Source organism: Phialemonium atrogriseum (genome assembly GCF_030411735.1).
Source record: "Phialemonium atrogriseum strain 8032-3 unplaced genomic scaffold QBC33scaffold_8, whole genome shotgun sequence".
NCBI lineage: Eukaryota > Fungi > Ascomycota > Sordariomycetes > Cephalothecales > Cephalothecaceae > Phialemonium > Phialemonium atrogriseum.
This window is the reverse complement of record NW_026848145.1, coordinates 271,426-296,016: the sequence shown is the minus strand read 5'-3', so window position 1 is coordinate 296,016 and position 24,591 is coordinate 271,426. Positions and strand designations below refer to the sequence as shown.

Below are 24,591 nucleotides of genomic sequence, written 5' to 3'. Positions count from 1 at the left end.
ACCCACCTATCTACTCGGCACGGAGATACACCTAACCCTCCCTGTTACCTCAGAGACCGGACAACTCCTTTCCCCAGCTCTCCTTCCCCTACCCCCACTGTCTTATCCATCTAGGTATGTGCCTGGACTACGCGTAGCATCGAGGTCCATATTATCATCTCTCCATCTCCCCTACGTTACATATTTGAATTTACTCACCTTGGTCCGTCTCCTGTTTGTCTGATTCTTGCCCCCCGCGGGCGCTTCTCACGCTCCCCTTTCCCCTCCTCCGTACCTCTGCCTCACTTTCCTCCTCTGTATACCCCACTTCACGCTATCCCCAACCGCATCTAACTCCCGCCTCTTTGTTTATTTACTCTACTACTTCGCATCCATACTGACTTCCAATAAGTGTCTCAGTCCTGACTGGTTGGCAGACAACCAACTCTAACTATCCATCACTGTCGCCTAGCCAAGGTCAACATCGTTAAAGATCAGCATCGATTCTCAAAATGGGGTCCCTTGTGTCCCCTCAGGCCACTCCGAAGGGACGTGAGCTGCAGTTCTTGCCCAAGTCTGCCAGCACGAGCTCATCGTCGGATGAGGACAACGATGATGGTATGCGTCTATACATAGAATGTTTACATTCCGCGCCTCCCCATCCCCTTTTCTGTTTCATTCTATTGCTGGCTTCACCCGGTGAGTTAAATGCAACATGCTAACTGACTTTCAGCTGGTGGTGTCCGCCTGACCGATCTGGACTTTGATGATTCGCCCATTCAGGCGTAAGTATCCATACCCCCTTAGTTGAAGCCTCCTCATTTTCTAACCAAGCCCAGCTCCGTGGTCCGCAGCAACAAGGAAGTGGTTGAGCACGTCGGTATTCCCGACACAACCGGAGAGTAAGTTATTAAGGATCAAGCTCTCTGAAATATGCTAACTATTTCAATAGGACCATCACGTTCACGCTTTCCAAGCCGAAGGACGATATTTTTGTCTCTCCAATCAAGGAACACAAATATGTCTCCCCAGTCAAGGAACGCAAGTTTGTCTCTCCGGAACGCAAGCTACGACGAGTCACTGGGACTATTAACGGAGCCCGCCGCCTTGGAAGCGGCCACATTGTACCCTCGCTCGAGGACGTGGTCAAACCCACGCCGCCACTGCGATATCGTTCTTCCGACATCTCGGGCGCCCAGCATCAGCCTGCCGAGGTCGATGCGCAGGGAGTATATCCCCAGAGCGCCTGTGTCTTTGTCGCCAAGTGAGTTATCTAGGGTACACCCCTCGCATGCCTCTTCTCTAACAACACATGCCAGTCTGCCGGAAAATAAGGACGATGTTGCCCTAGAGGCAGCCTTGACTCGCGAGTTCTGTAACTATGGAACCGTCTTCGTGAAGATTCGACGCGACAATCACAACATGCCGTTTGCATTCTGTCAATACACCGTGAGTCCTTCCCTAGAAAACCATACCCACCCCCGGACTGGTCAGGCCATCCCAACTCACCCAACGATACAGAATGATTCGGATGCGAAGCTAGGCATGGAGAGGGGCAGAGGAACCATGATCTTTGGCAGAGCCTGCCGCACCGAGATGGTGAAGGCCAATCGTAAGTTCCATGATATCCTGTCCATCGTATCCCCTGGTCTCTGACGCTATACAAGGCACCTTTACCATCAGCCGCCGCGACGGGCGTCGAGTCACGGTCGGGCAAGCATTCGCTCTCATGCAGCCACATGGTGAACTGGACAAGTGCGAAACTTCGACGAATCTGACTCCCGACGGTGTGCCGTCTGTGACCGTCCATTTCAAGATGTACGATCCCAGCCGGGACCTTGTGGCCGTAAGTATACAATCATGCTACTTCTCTCCATCCCCGTCGCTAAACAATCATTTCAGGCATTCCAGACCCATGAAGAGTATCGAGTCGTCGCCGCGTTTGATCCCGCTGACAAATCCAAGCTCCGTCCCAAGAATTCGAACGAAGCCTTCATGGCCCGCTATGATATTGACCGCCGCTCTGTCTTTGTCGACGGCCTGACCGCGGAGTTGGGCAAGGATGAGCTGATGGCGCTCTTCGAGGAGGTCGGCCAGGTTCTCGATTGCCAGATCATCCATAAGACGATCTCCTCTGGTACTCGCATCTACGGATTTGTCGAGTATGCCCAAATCGACATGCCGGAGCGCGCTGTCAAGAAATTCGTGAGTGGCTGCCCTCCTTGCTACATCCCGGACTTGTGCTAACTCTCATCGCTTGCAGACTGGTATCGAATTCCACGGCAAGACTCTGCGTGTTGAGCGGAAGATGGGCAAACAGCCCAATCGCATGCCTCGCCGAGTTCAGTCGCAGCAGCTGCCGACTTACAAGTCGGTTGGTAACAGCTCGTCGGCCGGTCTCACTGATGGCCATCGGAATGGTCCCATTGTCCCTCGCCGCAACGTGACGGTTTTCCCTTCGAATGGAGCCCCGGCTGTTGCGGACGGATCGGCTGCCACGCCCTCGACGGTTATGGTTCCTACCAGAGGCGCTCCTGCTGGAGATGTTGGTGCTGCAGCCACTCCTGGCCCTTTCCAGGTTCCCATTACTGGACCTGCCAATGTCACCGTTCCTGGAACTACTGGCATTACCCATGCTGTCCAGACTCCAGTCCCAGGGCCTCCTGCCTTTGGGTTCCCGCACATGGGATACGGCGCTCCTCCAGGATTTCCCAACCCATACTTCGCGTCGACTCCGCAAGTTCCCCCCTCGCCCATGAGCCCATGGGTCTACAGCCCGTACATGCCGTTCTATCCGTTCCCATCGCCCGCGGCCGTGGGTTTCCCGACCGGCATCAGCGGTGAAGACGCCACCGAGAAGGACGGCGAGGGGCAGGACGGCAAGGAGCCAGCCGCCAAGAAGTAGGGGTTTCTCCCTAGAAGTACAGTGCTCAACGGGACAGTCTGCTCTGCGTCTTGAGCACTCATCATGTTTGGTTCTTTCGGATTTCTAGAAGTCTTCGACTCTCTTCTGCACCGGGAGCTCATTTCTCGATATTCTTGGGGCCGTTCGTTATTCAGCAACTTGGCACAGGATAGATGATGAAGGAGTTCTCATTAATGGCGGAAAGGCTTGGAGGTCTGGTGTCTGTAAAGCACATGGCATGATTGGGAGACTACTGGTAACTGTACCATCGATCGCGTTTGTTTTTTAGCTTCATGATCAGGTAGTTGACGATGCTTCGGCATTGTCAAAAAGCCCGGAATCAATGAACAAGAATCTCCCCACCCTGAAGAAGCCCTCCAAGGCTCAACCTCCATTTCCAACACCATGTGTGATGATGTTACCTAATTTGCAGCGGGTTCCACCCAGCCACAGGATGCATTAGGCAGAGCGTCGGCCTGGCCAAGACCTACGAAGCCCCCACGCCGGCAATTCTAATTCTAGTGTAAAAAAATCTCGTTGACCAAATGATTGTGATTTGTTGAAGCAAAACTCTTTTTCTGCTCGTCACCCCAACAAGTCAGGAGAGGTAATCCCGTATAAGTTGTTGGAATCACCTCGTCTCAATTTGAGCTTTCCTCTCGACTTCCAAGCCCCTTCACTCTTATTCGCCACTACCCGCCATACTTCACCCATTCGAGCGAGACATATAGCGATATAAAAGTTGTCGCTGAAAGACCAAAGAGATTTCCGATAGTGTCGTCAAAATGGGGCAGCCTTCGTTCCAGGCTTCGAATGCCGTTATATACTTGACATATGGCGCCTTTCTGTGAGAATTCTGCGCTGGGAAACAGCAGGCTACACCCTTGATCGGAAGACACAGAATCGCTAACAGGTACTTACAGCATCATCGGGACTGGCATTGCCTGGAAACTCCGCCACCAATCCAAGGGAGAGTTTCTTGCTGGCAATAGAACTCAGTCTGGTGAGAGAACCTCAAGGCGGGGAAACTTGACAGGAGAACACGCCGGCGTTGTTCAGCCCCGTCATCCCCCTTCATGCCCCTCCTCCCCCTCCCCCTACCTCTTCCCCTGGAGCTCCCCTGCTAACCCCTAGCAACCGTTCTGTAGCCTTTCCGCTGGCTCTGAACTTCATCGCTTCCGGTGAGTAGGGAACGCGAAAAGCGCTCACTGCTATTTAGTCCCCGGAGACCAGAGCGGTAGCAAACCAAAAAGGAAGCATAACTACGAGAACGAGGACGAGCAAGAAAGAACGGCAATGGCCAACTCCCAAGCTCATCGACCTGCCGTGAGACCGACGACGCAGAGAGACCCTGGAAAGGTCGAGATGGGGTCTGTAGGTTTTGAAGCTGACAGATAGGTTCGTCGCACCCAACACAACAGACCACCCTGTTCTCCCGAGGCCGGCCTCTCCACTCCCCCGACGACTCGAATGGGGCACTCGGCGGGAGTTCCGGGGCAGCCACGGGGGAACGGGGGACTGCGGCTCACTACGGGCGCGGATTTGAAGCAAGTCTGTAGATCCAACCCCCGGGGGTGGTGTTTCGGGGATTCGGAAGGTCCCTGAAATCATCACCCTGGTGGGCGATCGCACAGCTTGTGGAAATGAAGCTGAGATTGTACCGTAATTACTCGATCAAGTTAATGCTTGCGTGGGAAACGTGCTGCCGCTCCGATCCAACTCTCCTCCCCCCCCTTTCCCCCCCCCCCAAGCGCCAGCCTCCTGACCTTGCATACTGACCATTACAGCCCTTGGATCCGGCATCTTGTTCTCTTATCCCGAGCTGGCCACTCTGGCTGGCGTCCAGGGGGTGGTTGTGTACGCCCTGTCGTCGGCCCTCCCCCTTTTCGCCTTTGCCGCAGTGGGGCCCATCATCAGGCGAAAGTGCCCCGAGGGGTTCGTCCTCACTGAGTGGACTCGCCAGCGATATGGACGGCCCGCGGCGCTGTATTTGAGCTTCATGACGCTGGTCACCCTTTTCCTGTACATGGTGGCCGAGCTCTCGGCCCTCGGACAGGTGATCACCGCTCTGACGAGCATGAACGGCTTGCCCGTCATCATCGTCCAATGCGTCATCACGACTATCTACACCTGTAAGGCCCCAATCCCCCTTTGCCGCTCTTACGTCTACAGCTCCGCGACTAACCCCCGGGAACTAGCTCTCGGCGGCTTCAAGATTTCCTTCATAACCGACAACATCCAGGGCGCCATGGTGGTCTGCCTCGTCATCATCGCGACCATCACCGTGGGCGTGGAGACCAAGATCGACCGCAGCCTGATCGAGTCGTCGGGCCTGACCAAGCCGAGCCTCCTGGGCTGGCAGCTGCTCTACATCCTCCCCGTCGCGATCCTCACCAACGACTTCTTCCTCTCCAACTTCTGGCTGCGCACCTTCGCCTCCAAGACGGACCGCGACCTCTGGGTGGGCATCTCGTTCGCCTCGGCCGCCATCCTCGTCATCCTCACCCTGGTCGGCACGACGGGCCTGGTAGCCGCCTGGTCCGGCGCCTGGCCCGGCCCCGGCGACGAGCACGCCGGCGACGGCAGCATCGCGCTCTTCCTGCTGCTGGAGCAGCTGCCCGGCTGGGTCATCGGCATCGTGCTCGTCATGGTGGTGTCGCTCAGCACGGCGGCCTTCGACTCGCTGCAGAGCGCCATGGTGTCGACGGCGTCCAACGACCTGTTCCGCAACCGGCTCAACATCTGGTGGATCCGCGGCGCCGTCGTGCTCATCATCGTCCCCGTCGTCGTCCTCGCCCTCAAGGCCTCGTCCATCCTGCAGATCTACCTCATCTCCGACCTCGTCTCCGCCGCCACCATCCCCGTCCTCGTCGTCGGCCTCTCCGACCGCGCCTACTGGTGGCGCGGCTTCGACGTCGTCGCCGGCGGGCTCGGCGGCATCCTCGCCGTCTTCATCTTCGGCACCGTCTACTACGGCGACGCCAAGTCCGGCGCAGAGCTCATCCTCCTCGAGCAGGGCCTCTACGAGGGCGACTGGGCCGCCTTTGGCGCCTTCGTCGCCGCGCCCGTGGGGGGGCTCGTTGCAGGGTTCACGGCCATGGCTTGCCGCCTTACGTTCCTGTACGCTCGTGCCAGGATCACGGGCCGCAGGTTCGATGCCCTTGATAGGCCGACGCCGGTTGCTGTTGTCAGGGTCGCGGATGGGTCTGATGCTGAGGATACTGAGAGTGCGCGCGAGCCGGGCGTTGCTAAGCTGACGGGGAAGTTCTTCTGATTCCTGCGCGGACGCAATGGTTTGGTTGTCGTGTGTGCCGGTGGGCTGTCGGAAGTAAAAGGCGGAGGGAGGGAGGTGGAATATGAGTTTGATCAGGGCCCTCACGAGGCGTTGAAGGGACTGAAGATGGGAGGGTTTTGGGAAGTGGAAGACTGAGTGCGGTTCTTACCCCTTGTCTTCGTCGACCCCGTTTCGTCAGACCTGCCAGAGACAATTCTCCTTCAGGCAGGCGACCGATGTCTGGGAGGATAATGCAAGACGACAGAGCCAACTTGTTTAATGTGTGGACGAGGATATCGAAAATCTACGAGTGCGTGTGCGGTTGGGCGTATGTGTCTAATATCTATATCAGTCTACATATATGCCGTTCTGCTGAACCGCTTTTTTGAACTTGGATTCGCTTTTCTGCCATTGCGTCCTAGATCTGTACAACCTTCTCGAAAGGAGAGAGGAGCTTGCTGGGTTCAGAGTAGCCTTTTTCCCTTCCATCACCCAAGTCTCCCGTCAAATCTGGCAAGTGGGATATATCTTCATGTAATATTACGGAGTGGGCCGCTTCATTCAACACCCCTTCTCGATTCCTGCTTATGCACCCGGTTATCCAACTATAATACAGACAGACAGGTGTTACACGGCATATGCTACAGGCGGGCCCTTCCGAGCTCATCTTCCCACCCCCACCCCTCATCTCATCATGACTTGTACTTTTGCAGCTCGAGGTCCTGCGCATGCTTTAGGAGCGCGACCTCGCTCTCGTAGCTCTCCAGCGTGGTAGGGTTGACGGTGCCAAAAATGCGCCACTCGTTCTGCAGGCTCGTCCGGGGGTCGATGCTGGCGCTCAGCACGAGGTACTCGACCAGGTCCGCCTCCTTCTCGCTCCCGGGCACGGCGCGGCCGCCGCCGCCGCGGGTGTCGTCGATGTCGACGCGGCGCTGGCGGCTGGCTATGGCGACGACGGCCTGGCGCCGCGCGAACACGGAACCCTGCTCGACGGCGATCTTGTCGTCCACGAGCCGCGGGTACAGCCACGCCTTGTTGTACCGCACCAGCTCCCAGCTGTAGCGCCGGCCGGCGGGCCTCCTCTCGATGGTGCCGCAGAGGCGCTGGTACAGGGGCGCGCAGCACACGCGCCGCAGCGCCTCCTTGTCGCCCCGCGCCAGCGCCTCCGACATGGCGCTGTGCAGGGCCTTGGCCGTCGGCAGGATCTTCCGCTTATGGGGCCGGAAGACGGGCGCCTTCCAGATCTTGGGCTTGGTCGAGAACCGATAGAACTGGACGGTGAGGAAGTCGCGGACCCTCTGCTTGATCCAGGCGGATACGAAGCGGAAGAAGGGCTTTGGCGAGCGCGGGAAGCGGGACAGGGGTGGCCGGACGAAGGTTCCTGGTTCGTGATGGGTGAGAAACTTGGGACACAGGCAACACTACAATATCGGGACTGGCATTGGCTTACCTGGCAACATCATGGTTATAGAGCTCGAGTCGTTCCACTCGTGCTTCATGTTCGCCCTCGCCTGTACCGTGGGTGCATTGCCTGTTTGTTTAGACGCACGCTTGTTCATCGCTCTTGCCAACGCCGAGCCCTTATGGCGCAAACTGGAGGGTACCGGAGACACGCATCTACCACTGGGCGTCCATAGCCCTTGCCAATCGATCACCGACCGTCGTGCCGAGAGCAGCAGACCCGACCGGGTCCTGAAGGCCGGGGCAGCCATTGCCAGTGCTGTTGTTGCCCGTCTCTCTCACAGAGCCGTAGTATGTTGATTTCACAATGAGCGGGGCCCCGTGTTGGCAATGAGCAGGGAGTGGTCGCTATTGCTCTCTTCTATTGTAGTCGAACGCAATCATGGTCTGATCCGACCTCCAAGGTTGGCAATCCGGCAATCGCAAACCAGTCAATTCATACAAAATTTCGAGCTTGGGTCGGGTTTTCGGCGTAAACGGTCCCAGCGGATAAAGACATGTTCCGCAATCCTTCTTAAGTCCATATTCCATGATGAACCCCCACGTACCCCCGCATATAGCAATTATAGGTATGTGCTATTCATATAGCGTGCCGATTATTTAATTGGCCGCTTGGCAGGGGAGCCCCTTGCAGGTGCCGCTTCTAGAAGGACCCCTCCGCATCGTGTTCTTCTCTGATATCATTCTCCCAAACTTGTGAGCTCAGGTATTCAACCCCCTTCCCCAGCTTGCCCTCTCCAAGTCCGAGGCAAACGAACAAAAGAAACGCGAATCCCGAGGATAGCCATTCTTTTTCTCGCCCGGTCCCGGGCTCCACGGGGAAGGTGGACAGTCAGTTGGCCCCCTCTCCCCGCGCCCGATGGCCCAACCAGCGTACGCGCCGCCCCCCTGGCCGCCGCGGCGGCAGGAAGACCACCCACACAAGCCTGACAACATCAATGGCAACCCGACAACAAGAACAACACCACCAACGGCGTCAATTCCCAACGGCGCCGACGTGACGGCGCGCTCCTCGCTCCTCCAGCCGCGCGTCGCCGTCGTCCTCGGCGTCCCGGAGCGCTGGCACCCCTTGCTCTTCGTCTGCCGCCTGCTCTCCACCGTGCCCGCCGTGTGGTGGGGGTTCCCGATCGCCCTGCGCCTGCTGCTGCAGCTGTACCTGCTGGTCTCCGCGGTCGTGGGTTACGGCCCCGCCGGACGCCTTGGCGTCGCCGTTGGTGGTGGTGATGGCGGCGGCGGCGACGGCGGCGGGGGTGGGGGAGGGCTCCGCTCTGCCGAGAGTTCGTTTGAGAGTCGGTTGCGGCTGATGGAGACACTGCTGGCTATTATCTGGGTGCGTGGGCCAGATAAGAGCTCTCCTTTGCTCCCCTTGCTTCGAGCTTCTTTATCGTGGACGGCGTGGAACTTGCGGGCTAACTTTTTTGGGATTTGGCTGCAGTGCGGTGCCTCGGCATACCTCTCGTTCTTCTTTACCGATTGTCTCATGAGCAGATGGTAAGCGGCCCAATGTGTTATGCTGGATAGGACCGAAATCTTGGATGGATTAAGCTGGGGTGCTCTGGCTAATGGTATACCAACAGGCTGCTTAACTACACTCCCCAGGCCACCCTCGTCCGACTTCTGACCATCAACGCCCTGAACGGCTACCTTACATCCTGGGTCCTCTTCCTCACCGGTGGATCCGAGGATCCTCGCCTCTTCTTGCCGGCGTGGATTGCTATTGCAACAGTTTGTGGCCGTCCCCACCTACCTACCTACCTGACCGTGAGACCCCAGCTGACGGGGGCATTCCCTTCCCGCGCAGACCCTGACAATGCTTTATCATGTCACTCAACGGAAGATCAATATTCGCAAGGAGACGTCAATGACAATCAGTGTTTTCTCCATCGCCAGTTTCATCAGCATGGTGGCCCTGCTTGGGCAATTGCACCTGAACCGTTCCGACTATCCCAACGTACCTTTGTTTTCGCTTGCGAGGAAGGCATGGCATCAAGTTGGGAAGTTGGCTGTTAAGGTGGTGGAATATGGGAACGTCACAAGGGAGCTATAAGCTGCCTTGCAGGTTCCTGTTTCGAGCTTGTTTGCGCCAATGTGGTACATTACTGTTTTATCGTTATATACCCCAAACACTTCTTTCACCATGGGCGTTCCGAACTGAGGGCAGCGGAGTCGTGGAGTCTCTTTGTATGGTAGTTTTCTCGATCATCATCACCGCGGATTGTTAAGGGGCAAACATTCGCACAAAAGGGAAGTGGGACTGAAGTGTGTGGACATTGGTTCAATTGCTTGGGATATCGTATTCCCACGGAGACCGGAGATCATAGCGAATGACACGCAGGATCATGACCATCCATGAAAGTAAGCCCTGAAGCCTTCAAGACGGACATAAGTCCCCTTGGCAAAATAGTCCTTATAGCGAAAAGAAAATAGCACTGGGCTCTCGTACTCGAATGGAGCCAGTCTCTCATCCCGAAACCGCAATGGGTATCATGTTAACGCGCCGCACCTCCGGTTATCGTGACCGGGGTCGAGGGCCAGTTAAACGGCAGGCGGCACCAAACAGAGGTGTTGACCTCCTCACGGTCCTACCTCCAGTTACCGTCTCCTCGCTTAGACTGGGCAGTGGCGCGACGCGACATGTCGGGCTTAGAAGCCGTGGACCTGGAGCGATCAAATTAGCATCAATGTAATGTGCTGAGTCATCAGAGTAGGCAGTCCGTACCTTAATGGTCTTCTCATCGAGGCCTAGGCCACCATCCTTGTCGCAGAGGAAGTCCTTGATCTTGTTGCGCTGATCACCCTGCAACTGAATCACCTCGCCCATTCCCTTGGACTCGGTGTCGCTGATGATGGTGCCATTGCAAGCTGGTGGCAAGTTAGATCGATGTCTCCATGATTAGAGCGGGCAGTCGCAAACTTACCAAATTCCTTCTTGATGACCTTGAGAATCTTCTTGTGGTCGAACTTGGGAGGGATGCCTTGGACCGTGGTCAAGGTCTTACGTCCATTACGCTCTGCCGAGAGGTCAGCAGGCGCCTCAAAACACCCGGGACCGGATACAGTATGGGGAATGGCGTGGAGAGGGAACAAACGTACGTTGGATGCGAATATGGATCGAATCCTGGGCTTTTTTCGTCTGCCCGGTGTCCTCGTCGGCTTCGGCGAAGGGATCTGCAGGGCCCGTATTAGCAAGGGATGTACCGTGAAAAGAAGCCGATAAGGTGATAGGTTGGGGTTTGAAGATAAATTGAGGACTAGCAGCCATCATAGCGACGATATACTGCGAAATGGAGCACGAGAGGACATACCGTAGGTCTTGAGATTTTCGATTGACATAAACTCGGGTTTTGGGGGGTGAACTTGGGAGAGGGGTTCTGATGGAGGGGTGGGGGCGCAGCGACCGACGACTATTGAAGTGTCTCGCTGGGATGTGTTCAGGCAGGTGATGAAAATTCGACTCCTTATTTGATTGAGGGATCAAAGAGTAGAGGGCAGAGATGTTATGGTTTTATCTGCTTGGTCGTGGTGATGAAGTCGGTTGTGGCGATTGATGGATGGTGGAGGTAGTGGAAGGGGAGAGAAGCAAACCTGGATGGGGGGAGAAATTGGCGGGGCTGTGTCTAAGGCGGCTGGTGATCTTAAAGGCAGAAATTCAGGCACTCCACAGGTCACGGGACTGCCACAAATGAGTCAAAGTCACTTCCAGGTAAGTTGCCTCCAGCACGGTGGCAATATGGCACTGTTTACAGTGAAAACATGACTATGTGGGTACTTGTTTGAGACATGTCTGCCGAATAGTGCGCCACCCACTGGGGGCAATGGAATGGAATCTAAAAATCATTGACCCACCAAGCGGCCCAGTGCAGTGAGTGCACAGAGCCGCGTTTGATCGGTCCAAGCCAGGTCCATGACCTTTCCACAAGCTTCGGAGATTCCGCTCTCGCCTTTTTTTCTAGCCTTGCCAACCTCTCCCGGTTGAACAATTAGGCTCAGCATAGCATTTCATAGCATTTGAAAAGCTAGTGACCGCGTGGCTGCACGATGCGGGCAACACCATGCCTCTCCAGGGGCTTTTTGGGCCGAAGCATCGATGAGCTCAAGAGGCTTTCAAATATTGGTATTCTAACTTCATCCAGTTTCTCCCAAGCTTGCCAATTACGTGGAGCTAACATTATGGCCTTCTAGCGCTTAAACTCGAGGGCATTAAGGGCCCATCCGGTCCCTACGAATTGCACTCCTTCCGATCCCCGCAGTCACTCGACACCTGCAAAGTACTGTCAGATGTTGACATTGGCGGCTTTTCGACGGCGAACCTCGACTGGATCCCCTCACAGTCTTCTTCAGATCGTGTACCTCCGTCCCAATCAGCGACTGGCTATGCCCGGTTCCACGGGACAATCTCTACCCAGCTACCAAAAGACCGGCCAGACATCAAGCGATCGGGGTATGCGGCGTGGAGAACACAAGACCAACAGTCGACATTGTTTGGCAGGAGTTTATGGAACATCGACCCATATGCCTATCTCGCGTTACGCGTAAAGTCCGACGGCAGGAGCTACTTGGTGAATGTCCAGACAGAATCTGTCGTACCCACAGACTTGCACCAGCATCGGCTCTTCAGCAAGCGCCCCGGAGAATGGGAGACCATCCTAATCAAATGGAACGATTTCGTCAGGACCAATCACGGTTTCGTCGTCGAGCCACAGACAGAGATACTACGACAGAAAGTCCGCACAATAGGCGTGGGCCTCACCGACAGAGTGCCTGGTCCATATGAATTGTGTATTGAGAGGATATGGGCAACGAATGATCTAGGCGAAGCCAGCGGCGTTGATGAATTTGTGTTCAGGGAAGGGGAGTTGAAGAACAAGCAAGGCCAGAAGATCACGTGGGGCGATAAGTGAGCCCAACAGTACGGGGTATAGTCGGGAAAAAACCGAAAGAGAAAAAAAAGCCGGCGCAGTTGCCAACCACCCGTCTGCAATATCCAAACCGGTGTGCCACTCCGATCCGCTATCAGAAGCATACCATGGGATTCACAGCCAATGAATATGATCAGGGCGCTGATCCGCTCATCGTCGAGAAAGCGGATAATCCCAGCACTCGGTGGTCTCCGCTCCTTTGGCATGCTTGCAGCTTCGATCCAACGATTTTCCTGGACGTGATGTTGAATCTTGTCAGAAACCCTAATATCAACACCTCTTGGCTATCCCGAGCCGACATACTTCATGATGAGCAAGGCGATCAATGTTTTGGACCACAACAGCCTCAGGGTGACGACCTACCTCGAATGCCAGTGTTTGACAGCTTTGAATGCAAAAGATACCTGATTCGAAAACTCGTTCCCAGGAATGCCTCGAGAGATGACCCGCTGGATCAGACTTGCCTGATATACCAGAGCTCCTTGGCTGATGGCGAGGAAAAAACCCTCGTCGTGTATCTTCCTCATGTTTCTTCGGAGGAGGACATACCGTTTTACCACCCAAAAGTCCGAGGCATAGCCTTTCTTCACGATTGGAAAGCAGTAAACTCGCAGGGGTCCATATCAATCTCTTACCTCTTCTTTCCCGGCTCAGCCCTATCCACAAGATTGAACAGGACCGCTCTCGGCTTGCTCTCTGTCGTTTCAAGGCATGGCCATGGTCGCCAACTAGGCTATGTGAAGAGGGTCCAGCATGACGTTCTAGTCCCACGGGTCCCCTTCCAGGACAGATATGCAGCGCTGAAGCAAAAATACGCCAGGCCTCTCATCGCCGGCTGGGCGGAGAGTACAGACCCTCGGAAACACGTGTTCGAGGATCTCGGCATTGCTGCGTTCCTGATTGAGCTCTGGGCCGAGATGTACGCCGACTCCCCGTTCCCAGGTTTCGTCGACATTGGGTGCGGGAACGGGCTTCTCGTCTATATCCTCAACCAGGAGGGTTATCTCGGCTGGGGCTTCGATGCCAGGGCCCGAAAGTCGTGGCAGTCATACAACACTCAGGTACACATCTCTGCCGACCCCCAAGACTCGTTAAAGCAGCTTGTCCTTGTTCCTTCCGTTGTCCAACCCGAGGCGTCCTCGAGCCCAAGTGCTTCGCCCGATGCCAGGGAGGCTATTATTCATGACGGCCTTTTTGCGGAAGGAACTTTCATAATCTCGAACCACGCCGACGAACTGACACCCTGGACTCCTGTTCTGGCGGCGATTTCCCAATGCCCCTTTGTCATGATACCGTGCTGCAGCCACAACCTTACCGGCTCGAAATTTCGAGCCCCTCCGCCAAAAGACGCGACCAAGTCCATATCGACATATTCATCTCTCGTGTCGTGGGTAACCGGTCTAGCGAACGATTGCGGCTGGGAGATCGAGACGGAGATGTTGCGAATACCTAGTACCCGAAACACAGCATTGGTCGGTCGGAAGAGGAGCGCAGCTTCCTCGTCACTTGACTCAACACAAATCGTTCAGAAGTATGGAGGAACTGGAGGCTATCTCGCCAACGCCATGAAACTCGCCAAGACTGCTCCGAGAGGGCATTGATAGAGAATCCTGACTGTTCTTTATGAATACATTACAACGCTACCGCGACCGCGACCGCAACCCCTAGTCCACCTCCGGCACTGGCAGGTGATCCACCAACTTCAGGTTGTCTAGGCCGAGCTTCTTCAATGCTTCGATGGCGAGTTGGTCCCTCAGCTTCTCGGTCGCCTCCTGCGTCGTGAGCACGAACTCCTGCTTCAACAACCAGATACCTTCTTTGACGCCATACTTCTTCGCTGTCGCCGCGTCAACCTTGTCCAGGTCAATCACCAGGGTCGACTTCACGCCGAACACGGCATCCGACTTCTCATACGGGTCGCCACGGAGATAGAGGGCCCTATTATAGAAGAAGGAAATTGTTAGTCGGCAATGTCTCCCCGAGCGTTTCAAGGGTTTTTTTCTTCGACCTACGTGATCAAGTGATCCCAACCCTCCTTCTCGAAGATGAAATGCACATGGGCTGGCCGCCAGCAATGCCTGTTCAGCATCTGCAGCAGCTTCCCCACGGGCCCGTCGTGCGGGATCGGGTAGCTGACGGGCTTGATGCCCTGGAAGTGGAAGCCGCCCTCCTCGTCCGTGACCATGACGCACCGCTCGCTCGGCCCCTCGCGGTCGGCGTGCTGCACGTCGTAGTGGCCGGAGCTGTCCGTCTCCCAGATGTCGACCTTGACACCCGCCACGGGCCTGCCCTGGATGTCCTTGACGGTGCATATGGCGAGCATGGGCTCGCCATTCGGGTCCGTGGACATGGACGCGCCGTTGGCGATGGTCGGCGCGTCGTGCGTGTGGAAGGGTCCCAGCACCGAGCCCTCGGTGCCCTCCGGCGGCTTCGGGTGGTTGATGCTATCTACCAGCAGTGAGAGACCCAGGACGTCGGAGAGGAGGATGAACTCCTATTGAGCAACGGAAAAGTCAGTCGCCATTCGCGCGCCGTAACTGCCACAAGAGAGGGAACAGGCGATTGCGTTCCCGCGCAAATGCCCAAACCCCCAGAACGACTAAGAGAGAGAGAGGAGGAGAGAAATGGGGGGAAACCCACATTCCGCACGTCGCTGCAGATCTTGCCGCAGCCGATGAGGAACATCAGGCCGGCCATCCACTCGTCGGTACTAAGGCGGGTCTCGCGCGCAAAGTCGTGCAGGTGCGAGACCAGGCGCGACATGACGTACTTGAGCCGGGCGTTGTCGCTCTGCGAGTTGATGCGGATCGTGTTGGGCGTGATGTTGTCGATGGTCAGGTCCAGGAGCTCCGGCTCGGCCGTCGCCGCCGCGGGGTTGGAGGATGCCATGGCTGTCTGCTTGCTTGCTCTTCCCTTTCGTTGATCCTTTTTTTGGGGGGGGCTCCGAGTTGGGTGGCTTTATGAGGTTGTAGTGGGGTAGCTCAGAGTCAATTAAGTAGGTGGGTATGGTTCACAACGAGCTTGTTCCGGTCCCGGTTTTCTCAGATTTTAGGGAAAAGAGCAACACGGAGAGAGAGAAATGTAGCTCTTCCTTCAAGAGTGACCCAACGGGAGTATTATGTACTCCCCTCTTCATCCGCCCGCAATGGAAATCGGATGAGAGCTTCCAAAAACCACACCAGTGCCCCACATCCCCAATTGACCCCTCCCCGCCCTCTTCGCCGATGGGAGAAACCTTTTAGAAAGTCCCGGCCGACCAATCCGCGATCAGATAAATGCCCCTTGCCGAACGGGCCCGCCCAGCAAAGGGGTGGGGAGCATGGGGAGGGCGCGTCTGGTTCCTCGGGAGTTGGGGCATGTGGGGTGCCGGTTTGCATGTCACTATGTCGTGGCCCGCTCTTCTATCTAACTTAACGCCGATGCGGGACCCTGCCGGGTGGGCTGAGGTGGCGAGGGGGGGGTTCCCCCGCGGAGTTTAAGAAAGTGATCAGTCGGACCATTTGGTTTTCTCTCGTGAGGTGCCAAGTCGACTAGAGCGGTCGGATAAATATCCCAGGGCGTACATACCGCCTCTTGTTGATCGTCGCGAATCTGAGGCTAGGACTTAGGAGTTAAGCATCTTCCAATCAACACTACCTACCTCGTAGCGTCCTTTTACTCCCGTCACCATTGCACCCTCTGCACTTCGACACTATTTCTGATCATACTTATAAGCAGCACCAGTTCACTCGCTTCGCGCCAAAGCCACAATGCTGAACTGCAGTTCCCCATTCGCAGCATCAATGAACCTTCTCACACCGTTCTTCAATGCCTTCTCGCTCAACATGTCCTCGCCGTCCTCCAGTGGCCCGAGATCCAATGGCCCATCCGTGTCACCCTCCAACTCATACAGATGTCCGTCCTTGCCTTTGGTGAACGCGATGAAATGCAGGCCCACGGGTTCGTCTGCGCCTGGCGTCCTTGAGTCGCCCGTTCTAGCGGCCCGCATGTGCTTCTTCTCGAGCTCAGCGCTGTCGTAGAGAACTCTTGCGCGCGGAACGGGGGCCAACGGCGTTGCCTCTTCGATCAACCTATCCAGGAGCGAGCCCTTCTTGAGGAAGGGGCGTGCTCCTCCATTTGCGATGGAGTGAATAAGAGCGTATAGCCCGCAGGCGTTGCCGATCGTCTGGTTAAACCACACTACGGGTTCGTCCGGGCCAGACTTGTCGTATGTCAGCTTCTGACTGGCAAGCGGTGTGCGCTCCTTCTCGCGGACAGTGTTGTAAATATCTGGAGGCGTGATGAAGATCAGCGCGTATACGGGACGCGGGATAAATGCCAATAGATCTGGATCATCGATGCTGAACACATCATAGAAGCCGAGTTCATCGGAAGCTCCAAGGTCGTGAACGAGTGAGGTGAAGACTTCCGGATTGTTCTCGAGCGGGATGAACACTTTCCTCCCTGAGCTGTCGATGTGAACTCCTTCAATGGACATCTTGATATTTTGATGAACTACGGAGTTTCCCGAGATGGGATTGGTCGATCTGGATTCTGGACTGATTGATGTTCATGGTGAAGTGTGATGCAGATGGAGGGGTCGAAGCTGGTTTCAGATAACGTTGACGGAGGGGCAGGCATCAGTGCTACGCATAACATCGAAATAACCAGTTGGAACCCATCACGTGATGTGGTTGAGCTGTATGTACCAGACAGCGACCAGCTCTCGGCGAGACCGGTGAAGCGATATGCCAATATTGGTGAAGACTTTAGAATTGAGCGAAGTTTCCTTTTCGAAAGATAATCAAGCAAACCCCTACCAATTTGCCGTAGTTAGCCCGACAGGCAGTTTTGCCTTCATTCCTGGAAGTTTCCAAGTTTGTTCGGGTTGCTCTATTTACCTAGTGCTACACGACGGTACCCGCAGACAGCATGTTGGCAAAGTGAAACACAGCCACTGCAATTGATGTCACGTCGTACTTTCACGTTTCCTAAAGTAGTGTTGGTCTGTGCTCGAAATCTTCAATAAGAGTGCAACAGGCACCGATTTTTGCAAATAGCTGTATGCCTTATAGTTTTCTTCTGCCTAGTCTCATCTAACAAAACCCGAATTGGTGTAATGGTAGCATATCCAAGTAGTCACCAGGGAAGCTTAAAGCAGAATTGGCCCGAAAGGGGTTTGGAAGGCCCAGATTCGAATCCTGGGTTCGGGATGTTTTTTTCTTTTCCCTCGTTTCCCTTTTTCGGCGTTGCTGTGATGGTTGTCGGCCTCCGTTAATGATTGCGGTCCATTGCGTGCAAAAATATTACCCCCTGTCCGGGACTGGAAAATGCGCTAAGCAGGTACATAGTGAGTGACCAGGGGGAAGTACATGATCCCACAGTAAAACATAGCAGCACTGTTCCATGGGCCTGCCGCTTCCTCTCTGGACCGCCTTGTTTCAACACCTACAGTAGGTATGTACGCATATTGTACAATACATATATGCGTTTCCAGAAGTTGCCCTCGTCAATTCCATCGTCATCAATGGCTCTGAGCTCCTGCGAAACAACCGCTCGCGGCGATCTCATGACAATGGTGGCGCTTCCTACAACGAGCATTTGCGAAAGACATCAATCGGGTACCGGCTTCATCGAGATCTATCTGATGCTGCCTTGGTGATTGACGCTTCCCAGGCACGCTGCACGTATATTCCCACCGTCTACAAACTAGCAGCTGCGTCTTGAGCTTCAATATCAATTGCTATCGCCATGGAAATTGAAACCTTCGCCGCGTCCTGACTCGTCGACCAATTCGGCACGCAAATTCTCCAATTCCTTGCTCATCGACTCCGGGCTCGCATTCTCCTTGAAGGCATTCAAAGTCGAGTGGTTTCACCACTTCTTCCGTGACGAGAAAGTTGTAGTGGTTCACACCCCCATGTACTAGTCCCAGTTCGTGGAGTTTCCCTACAGCGGTTTCGCAGATGCTCAGATCGTGGAAGGAAGCAGAGCGTCCCTCTATTTTCTCCAGTAGAAAACCCACGATGTGTCCATTCCCATGGACATGAGCGAGGAAGCGCGGGGCCAGTCCGGAACCCTCAAGTAACTGATATGCTCTCGTTCTTGTTCGATGCGAGGCAGCAACAGAATTACCGTGAGCGGTGAGCTAGGAGCTACCTAGAATTACGGCGATTGCCACTTGGATAGAGCAATGTAGTCGACTAATTCATCTGGGTAGCCACAGGGGAATATGTCGTCGGCGTGACACCGCCAGTCTCCGTCCTCAGTAGTAGAGCGTTGAAAGAACTTGACATACTCCCAGTATTCAGGGTACCACCCTGCGTCTTCCCAATCAATGATGCCTACGACCTTGGCGTCTCTGACAATGATGTTCCTAGGTGACAAGTCCGCGTGTGTGAATACGATGCGATGGTTGGTACGGAGCCGCCGGGAGAAGGCTGCGTATATGGGTGACGGAATTTGGGGAAACAGACTGGCTAAGAGGTAATCGTTGAACTCTTTCTCGCCGTTGCACGAAGGGGCGGTGTGCGTAGAGTATATCGAGTGTCCCGGACCTTTTCTCCTGCACATCCCCCAATATGTGCCTCGGGGGCTGGAATAGATCGCATAATCACCAGTATATCGCGTAGCTGGCTAGATATGGCTTTTTTCTCCTCCCCAGAAAGCCCAGTCCAAATATCGGAAAGAACCTGGCCCTTGATGTAGTCCATGGAGATGTAGTTCTTCCCATCGGAAGTCGTCTCGGCGCTGTGTACATGAGGCACAGGGAGCCCAGCTGATTCGGCAACGCGTAAGGCATCGGCTTCCTGGAGGCAAATGCTTTTGCCCGACTTCTTGGCGATGTTTCCTGGATGGAGCGTAACCATCCGGGCGAACATCTCGTGCAGGACGACGGTTCCTGTAGCTTGGTATCAACACCATCACTATCTTCTCCGTAGACACCTCACCAATCAGCCTCTCACCTTCTTCCAAGGCGTTGCCGTCCACTGGCTCATCTCTATTGGGAGACCGAGCGCGCCCCATCTGTTTTCTCCGCTGTCTCAGTCTCTCCTTAAGGCTGGGTGGGCTGCTGTCGCGCGGTTCGGCCATGCCTGTATTGATCACCTAGGCTCCAATTGCAACGGGCGTGTTGACTGAAAGTGGGAGACTGTGGCAACGAGGATTCATTGACAGGGTGTACCTAGGTAGTTAGGAGATCAACCGTTGGACCCCTCCATAGGTTTCTAGTGGGCCCGTCAACATCCCTACCCCGTATTTGTCAGAACACGCATAGATGCCTGAGGCCTCACTGCATCTGCAAATGGGGACTGGCCCATCACCAAGGCCTTGCTCGGCGTTTATATTGTGCTGTTGGTTCCAGGTCAGTGACTTACTCCGTACACGTATGTATTTCGATGTTGTCCTAACAGTGTCCGTGAATAACCCACTGAATCCTATGTCAAAGGACTCAAACATTGTTCTACTTTTAGTTAAGATACTATCCCGTTGGAAGGATCTACTCAGATTCCGAGACAGACATCAGGGGTCGGCTAACATTCATCATGAATATGCCCTATAGGGATTCCCACCACATCCGTGAATCAAGCACGCCAAGGAGGTATATGGATTACGGCCTACCTTAACCGCTTCCGAACTACCGCTACGTGTATCTAGCCAGTGAAATTCTGCGCCCTCTCCTCAGGTCCAGGGTAAATAAACCAGTGCCGCCGGCCCACCCTGAGGCCAGGCGCGAGATAGCACTGCTTCTACCCAGCCTTCTACCACTTTGGCAGCAAGCGGAGTCATATATATATTATATAGTGCAGATAGCCAATCAGGTAGCCATGAATGGGATAATGAGGCTATGAAACCAACATCTCTTGAACACTGGAGCGGAGGTTGGAGGTAGACCACTCAAGATGAGCAGCCTGACGCCTGGCTACCCTGCCTGCTTCACAAATATTCAGCTAGTCGAACCACACACCAGACCGTTGGTACATCCAGTTCTTACTCGCACGAGAGACGCGCGGCTAGAGAGCCTGGAACATGTAACAAGGCAGATTTCATGATGCAAAACTTGGGATATATAAGATTGCATCACTTCCGCCGCCTGCAGAGCGGTATTTGTTCAACTCAACACCAGAGACCAAGACTAGCATTCCGATTATCTGGCATTTCATCTGCTTGTCTATTAGTACTCACACACTCGCCCTTTTCTTGAGAGTACACCTGTCGTTCCAGACCGCTATACACTTCATCGAAAGGTATAATACCCTGATACCCCCTAGACTTATCCGTGTCACGAACTAATTCCATCTTTCAAGCATTATATAAGCCACGACCGACATCAGCCATGTCTCAGCGTCAGAAGTACCGTGTGTACATTGCCGTTCACAGAGGAGATCCTGTCGACTTCCAAAAGTTCAGGCACACCGCTCTCTGGTTCTTGCCTGTCGACAGCGGTTCGAGCCACTATTGTCATGTACGTGGTTCGACCGGAGACTTCTCGTACGAGAAGAGGTCGGATTAAAACCCCACGAAGACCCAGACATTCGCTAAGCTGATCGATGTAGGCACAACCAAAACATCTATGACTTCCAGCGAGCCCACGAACCATGTGAAGGGCACTCCGGTTAAAAACAGAGATTGGGAGTTCAACTGTCACACCTGGGTTGACAATGCTGTACAACGGATGTACCGTGCCGGCTATCTAACCAAGGAAGAGTATGAGGAAGGGAGAGATGCTATGATCGACGCTACTATGGAAGCCGCAGACGAACCTTCTCCTTAGGGGCTTGTGATGGGAAGGTTCCTCCTGAGTTGTACACTACCTTCCACTTCCTCGTTTCCTGTTCCGTGGAGGCGTTTCCTGTATTCTAAGTCCTATCCCTGTTTCACGCGCTCTTTTAGTGCTTCTGAATACCATCAGATCTCTCTTTGGATATGTAGTTTACGGTAGCAAATAGAGATGTTTCAACTCCTTACTTTGAAATTAGCAAAACCCTTCTTTTGCCAAATCCTTAGACGCAGGCATAGATGCTGCACGCAATGTTAGTGCAGATTTTGGACTTAACTTGAGAACCAGCAAATCCAGCCATAAGAGACGACAAGCCTCTAGCGGAAAATCAAGCCGGAGAGACGGGAAATGACGTTTTTGTATTCCGAGGAGAGCCTGACGTCTTTATAAACACCATGTCCTCCATTACTTTACATCAGCTGACAAACCGAAATTCCACGAGACTGTCCACGCACAATGTTACACCGAAGAAAGCCCTTGGACGGTTGACCAATTCCACGAGAAGAGGGATTGGGCTTTCACCGCTAGCTACCTCAGCCATATTAACGCCGGGGCTGTGCTGGTACGCAGCGGTTAGGAGATGGAGCTGGTGGACATTGTTGCGGCCACTCCGGTGGCGGGCCGGGAGCAAGACAGCGATTGGAACTGTCAAAACTTTATGCTTAAGGGCCTACAGGGGATTGTGAACGGGTTCCAGGCACAGGAGTGGTACAATTTCGTTGGAAGGGGAACTTGCAGACCAGTTAATTAACGAGAGTGTTGCTTGATCGATATTTTGACTCCCACTATCAGGAAAGGCGGACGATAAATCCCACAAGGATATATTCGAGATCGTAGCGCTTAGCAAAGAGAGACGGAAGATGGCGGCCTAGTGTCTCCCAGTCAATGTTATCCATCCCACGCAATGCAAACACATATTCCCAATACTCTGGGTACCATCCCGCGAATTCCCAATCCAAAAGGGCGACGATGCGACCGTCACGCACCATGATGTTTCGCGCGGCAATATCGGCATGCGTGAACACGATGGGATACTCGGCACCAAGCTGTGTGGTGATCTGGTGCCAGTACATCGACTGCGCCTGCAACCGATGCGGCGGCTGAACAAGCCAGTCATGGAACTCGGTCAGGGTGCCGAACGGCCCACCCGAGCGCGTCATGATGCTCGGGACCACGACGCCCTGGCCGTCAAGGCGGCCGAGGTGGATGCCGCCCAGGGAACGCATCTGCGCGATGTAGCCGCTGAGCTGGGCCATGATGTCGGAGCGCTGGTCGGGGGTAAGCACCGGCCATGCCTGCTGTAGCGTCTGGCCCTCGACGTATTCCATGGTGATGCGGTCCCAATCGCTGCTGACGACCTCGGGCACCGGAATTGTGGTGTGCGCCTTGACGAAGCGCAGCGCTAGCGCCTCGTTCGGGTGGTCGTTCGCGCCCATGCCGTCAGAGCATGTCGTGTATTTCGTGATGGCATCGCCGTGTCGCACGACATAGCGATTGTTGCAGTGATAGATGATCTCGCCTTCGGGATAAGCAGCAGGCTGTCGTGGGGGCGGGGGCGAGTCGCCAAAGAGCGCCTGTCTGCGATCCTGCCGCATCATTTCCTTTAAGCGATCGAATGCCCCTACGCGAGTGGCCTTCTCTGCCTTCGGCCTGTTGTGGCTCGGCTGCGGCGCGGCAACAAGCGTCTTCGCTAGGTCCGGATGGCGATTGAGGAAGCCGTCGGCGAAATCGGGGGCGAGTGCGTCCTTGACGCCGTCGCATCGGATGACGCGCTCGGAAAACCTGTGGATCAACTCTTTGCGCACCACAGTGCCACAAGACCTCTCCTTCAATATCCAATCCAGAACCTGGCGCTCCTATTCTACCGATAGTTGCTGCTGCTGCAAGACAGACGGTTGGTTGATTGACATTGCTTGCATTCTCCAATAGCGTGGGAAATCGAAGCCAGACTTTCCATGAGGACAAGCCACAAGCCAACCTCCTGACCAGACAGTTCAGTGCGGTTCCAGGGGCGGCCGATCTTGGCTACAGCGCTCAGCAGTATGCCCACGTTGCATACTCGACTGCAGAGCAACCCGAGGAGCATGCGTACCTCCGTCGGTCTGCCGCTATGGGTCAAGGAGAGACCGTGGAGATGAACGTTGCGCCCCCTTCTGCCGCAGAACCCACAGGCCTCGACGATTTCCCGGTCACACAATCCCGTGGGGCTCTAGGCGTGGCCGGTCCCAGCTACAGCGCCGAGAGACATGAAGGAGAGACCATGGAGATAGACGCCAGTCCTGCTTCCGCAGGGTTAAACGCTGGCCCTTCTGCTGACCCTTCGCGAGGACACCAGGGAGGGGTGACGAGAATTCGCCACAGCTTTACAAAGGATGAATTGGTGTTCGACAGAGGTGGGCACGAAACTTCATCAACCGTGGATGACGGGGTTAAAGAGAGGCGTGGCGGCCAAACTGCGGGCTTATCAACGACCTACGGGACCAAGAACCTTGGTTGACATTGACATCCGTTTTTCTACGCACCTATCACGGAAGCGTCGTTGGTGTAGGTAGGTTAGGTAGGTACCTAGGTACCTTAGGTAGGTAGTGCCAATACGGCGTGGGACTGGTGGGGACTACTGTTCTTCACAGCATTTTTAAGCCCACCCAAGTCCTTTCAATCCCCCCACTTACTAACTATAACCGAAAAGTCTCCCGGAGAGAAAGTTACCCTTAGGGTCCAAAATGCTACAGGTGATAATGATGATAAAAGGTCGATCCCTGAAAGAATGAGATGGGCGTTGAGAGCCCCTATTTGTAACGGGCTGAGCCCGGAAGTTTGGCCTCGTTGACCCTCGGCCGTTATGGTGGGACTTCACCCCCGCACGCAGCGGAAGGTGTCACCTACTAATAACGTGGGGCCAATATCCATCAAGCTGCAGTTTCCAATGGACATCCTCTGTGTCTCCACGATGCGGCCTTTGCGGGTTTAAGCTACAAGATGGCGAGTTAAGTGCTGCAAGTAGGCGACGTTCTTTCCTTGGAGACGGGAGACTTGATGACCGTATACGCCGATTGAAGCAGTACGCCAGAACGGTGAAAGTTCGAGGACGGCAGTCTGGTAAAATATCCTGCGCCTGCCGTGGAGCCTGTCAGGAGAGGCTCTCGGGTGCCATACTGAATGCATTAAATTGCAACCGTCGACATCGATCACCGATCTCTTGAAAGTGACAAACTATGGATACGATCCTCCGCAAGCCAGGGCTTCTTCGAGACCCGCAGCACCCAATTCACCTTCTATCGTTGCGCGAAGAGCT

The 24,591-nt window shown here is 54.8% G+C and overlaps 12 protein-coding genes across 12 annotated transcripts; 6 read left to right on the top strand and 6 right to left on the bottom strand.

Moving 5' to 3' along the window:
- Nucleotides 1–491: 491 nt before the first annotated feature.
- Nucleotides 492–3,299, top strand: QBC33DRAFT_568434 (uncharacterized protein; the record flags this gene model as incomplete). The annotated part of the gene is made up of 9 exons (XM_060430512.1): nt 492–597; nt 713–764; nt 819–881; nt 932–1,243; nt 1,299–1,428; nt 1,501–1,591; nt 1,647–1,825; nt 1,882–2,184; nt 2,243–3,299. 9 exons carry the CDS (start codon nt 492–494, stop codon nt 2,882–2,884), a joined length of 1,878 nt encoding a protein of 625 aa, XP_060284972.1. The 3' UTR covers nt 2,885–3,299.
- Nucleotides 3,300–3,535: 236 nt separating this feature from the next.
- QBC33DRAFT_358990 (uncharacterized protein) lies at nt 3,536–6,298 on the top strand. The gene is made up of 5 exons (XM_060423901.1): nt 3,536–3,731; nt 3,808–3,887; nt 4,033–4,065; nt 4,672–5,016; nt 5,083–6,298. Exons 1-5 carry the CDS (start codon nt 3,670–3,672, stop codon nt 6,156–6,158), a joined length of 1,596 nt encoding a protein of 531 aa, XP_060284971.1. The 5' UTR covers nt 3,536–3,669; the 3' UTR covers nt 6,159–6,298.
- Nucleotides 6,299–6,850: 552 nt separating this feature from the next.
- On the bottom strand, nt 6,851–8,053 carry QBC33DRAFT_488913 (uncharacterized protein; the record flags this gene model as incomplete). Its single annotated transcript, XM_060425440.1, has 2 exons — nt 7,609–8,053; nt 6,851–7,539 (listed from the first exon to the last, which is right to left on the bottom strand). Exons 1-2 carry the CDS (start codon nt 7,868–7,870, stop codon nt 6,851–6,853), a joined length of 951 nt encoding a protein of 316 aa, XP_060284970.1. The 5' UTR covers nt 7,871–8,053.
- A 218-nt stretch (nt 8,054–8,271) lies between these two features.
- On the top strand, nt 8,272–9,989 carry QBC33DRAFT_533586 (N-glycosylation protein-domain-containing protein). Its single transcript, XM_060427474.1, has 5 exons — nt 8,272–8,635; nt 8,660–8,949; nt 9,055–9,110; nt 9,197–9,344; nt 9,421–9,989. The coding sequence occupies exons 1-5, from the start codon at nt 8,479–8,481 to the stop codon at nt 9,664–9,666; spliced, it is 897 nt and encodes a 298-aa protein (XP_060284969.1). The 5' UTR covers nt 8,272–8,478; the 3' UTR covers nt 9,667–9,989.
- On the bottom strand, nt 9,882–11,207 carry QBC33DRAFT_533582 (eukaryotic translation initiation factor eIF-1). Its single transcript, XM_060427473.1, has 5 exons — nt 10,925–11,207; nt 10,713–10,787; nt 10,538–10,630; nt 10,339–10,481; nt 9,882–10,277 (listed from the first exon to the last, which is right to left on the bottom strand). Exons 1-5 carry the CDS (start codon nt 10,950–10,952, stop codon nt 10,263–10,265), a joined length of 354 nt encoding a protein of 117 aa, XP_060284968.1. The 5' UTR covers nt 10,953–11,207; the 3' UTR covers nt 9,882–10,262.
- A 334-nt stretch (nt 11,208–11,541) lies between these two features.
- QBC33DRAFT_606112 (complex I intermediate-associated protein 30-domain-containing protein) lies at nt 11,542–12,520 on the top strand (the record flags this gene model as incomplete). The annotated part of the gene is made up of 2 exons (XM_060432294.1): nt 11,542–11,733; nt 11,802–12,520. The coding sequence occupies exons 1-2, from the start codon at nt 11,658–11,660 to the stop codon at nt 12,518–12,520; spliced, it is 795 nt and encodes a 264-aa protein (XP_060284967.1). The 5' UTR covers nt 11,542–11,657.
- Nucleotides 12,401–14,171, top strand: QBC33DRAFT_358861 (tRNA Um(44) 2'-O-methyltransferase). Its single transcript, XM_060423899.1, has one exon. The coding sequence runs from the start codon at nt 12,646–12,648 to the stop codon at nt 14,137–14,139; it is 1,494 nt and encodes a 497-aa protein (XP_060284966.1). The 5' UTR covers nt 12,401–12,645; the 3' UTR covers nt 14,140–14,171.
- On the bottom strand, nt 14,171–15,540 carry QBC33DRAFT_358960 (Intradiol ring-cleavage dioxygenase). The gene is made up of 3 exons (XM_060423900.1): nt 15,179–15,540; nt 14,551–15,032; nt 14,171–14,476 (listed from the first exon to the last, which is right to left on the bottom strand). The coding sequence occupies exons 1-3, from the start codon at nt 15,425–15,427 to the stop codon at nt 14,203–14,205; spliced, it is 1,005 nt and encodes a 334-aa protein (XP_060284965.1). The 5' UTR covers nt 15,428–15,540; the 3' UTR covers nt 14,171–14,202.
- Nucleotides 15,541–16,088: 548 nt separating this feature from the next.
- Nucleotides 16,089–17,140, bottom strand: QBC33DRAFT_358759 (peptidase C12, ubiquitin carboxyl-terminal hydrolase 1). Its single transcript, XM_060423898.1, has one exon. It carries the CDS (start codon nt 17,013–17,015, stop codon nt 16,263–16,265), a length of 753 nt encoding a protein of 250 aa, XP_060284964.1. The 5' UTR covers nt 17,016–17,140; the 3' UTR covers nt 16,089–16,262.
- A 1,542-nt stretch (nt 17,141–18,682) lies between these two features.
- On the bottom strand, nt 18,683–19,715 carry QBC33DRAFT_610118 (kinase-like domain-containing protein; the record flags this gene model as incomplete). Its single annotated transcript, XM_060432410.1, has 3 exons — nt 19,483–19,715; nt 19,075–19,418; nt 18,683–19,021 (listed from the first exon to the last, which is right to left on the bottom strand). The coding sequence occupies exons 1-3, from the start codon at nt 19,607–19,609 to the stop codon at nt 18,683–18,685; spliced, it is 810 nt and encodes a 269-aa protein (XP_060284963.1). The 5' UTR covers nt 19,610–19,715.
- A 2,016-nt stretch (nt 19,716–21,731) lies between these two features.
- On the top strand, nt 21,732–22,154 carry QBC33DRAFT_533570 (uncharacterized protein; the record flags this gene model as incomplete). Its single annotated transcript, XM_060427472.1, has 1 exon — nt 21,732–22,154. A coding segment is annotated over exon 1 (167 nt), but the record flags the coding sequence as incomplete, so codon positions are not given.
- Nucleotides 22,085–23,206, bottom strand: QBC33DRAFT_577209 (kinase-like domain-containing protein; the record flags this gene model as incomplete). Its single annotated transcript, XM_060430971.1, has 2 exons — nt 22,085–23,122; nt 23,162–23,206. The coding sequence occupies 2 exons, from the start codon at nt 23,204–23,206 to the stop codon at nt 22,085–22,087; spliced, it is 1,083 nt and encodes a 360-aa protein (XP_060284961.1).
- Between the last annotated feature and the right edge of the window lie 1,385 nt (nt 23,207–24,591).

Coding starts and splice junctions, on each gene's coding strand:
- QBC33DRAFT_358759 (XM_060423898.1), bottom strand. CDS start 17,015: ATGTCCATTGAAGGAGTTCACATCGACAGCTCAGGGAGGAAAGTGTTC.
- QBC33DRAFT_358861 (XM_060423899.1), top strand. CDS start 12,646: ATGGGATTCACAGCCAATGAATATGATCAGGGCGCTGATCCGCTCATC.
- QBC33DRAFT_358990 (XM_060423901.1), top strand. CDS start 3,670: ATGGGGCAGCCTTCGTTCCAGGCTTCGAATGCCGTTATATACTTGACA. Junction 3,888..4,032: donor TGGCAATAGAACTCAGTCTG/GTGAGAGAACCT, acceptor ACCGTTCTGTAG/CCTTTCCGCTGGCTCTGAAC. Junction 4,066..4,671: donor TCTGAACTTCATCGCTTCCG/GTGAGTAGGGAA, acceptor TGACCATTACAG/CCCTTGGATCCGGCATCTTG.
- QBC33DRAFT_533582 (XM_060427473.1), bottom strand. CDS start 10,952: ATGTCAATCGAAAATCTCAAGACCTACG. Junction 10,788..10,924: donor CGAAAATCTCAAGACCTACG/GTATGTCCTCTC, acceptor CGGGCCCTGCAG/ATCCCTTCGCCGAAGCCGAC. Junction 10,631..10,712: donor GATCCATATTCGCATCCAAC/GTACGTTTGTTC, acceptor ACCTCTCGGCAG/AGCGTAATGGACGTAAGACC.
- QBC33DRAFT_358960 (XM_060423900.1), bottom strand. CDS start 15,427: ATGGCATCCTCCAACCCCGCGGCGGCGACGGCCGAGCCGGAGCTCCTG. Junction 15,033..15,178: donor TCTGCAGCGACGTGCGGAAT/GTGGGTTTCCCC, acceptor GTTGCTCAATAG/GAGTTCATCCTCCTCTCCGA. Junction 14,477..14,550: donor GGTTGGGATCACTTGATCAC/GTAGGTCGAAGA, acceptor CTTCTATAATAG/GGCCCTCTATCTCCGTGGCG.
- QBC33DRAFT_533586 (XM_060427474.1), top strand. CDS start 8,479: ATGGCCCAACCAGCGTACGCGCCGCCCCCCTGGCCGCCGCGGCGGCAG. Junction 8,636..8,659: donor CGTGACGGCGCGCTCCTCGC/TCCTCCAGCCGC, acceptor GCGTCGCCGTCG/TCCTCGGCGTCCCGGAGCGC. Junction 9,111..9,196: donor GATTGTCTCATGAGCAGATG/GTAAGCGGCCCA, acceptor GTATACCAACAG/GCTGCTTAACTACACTCCCC.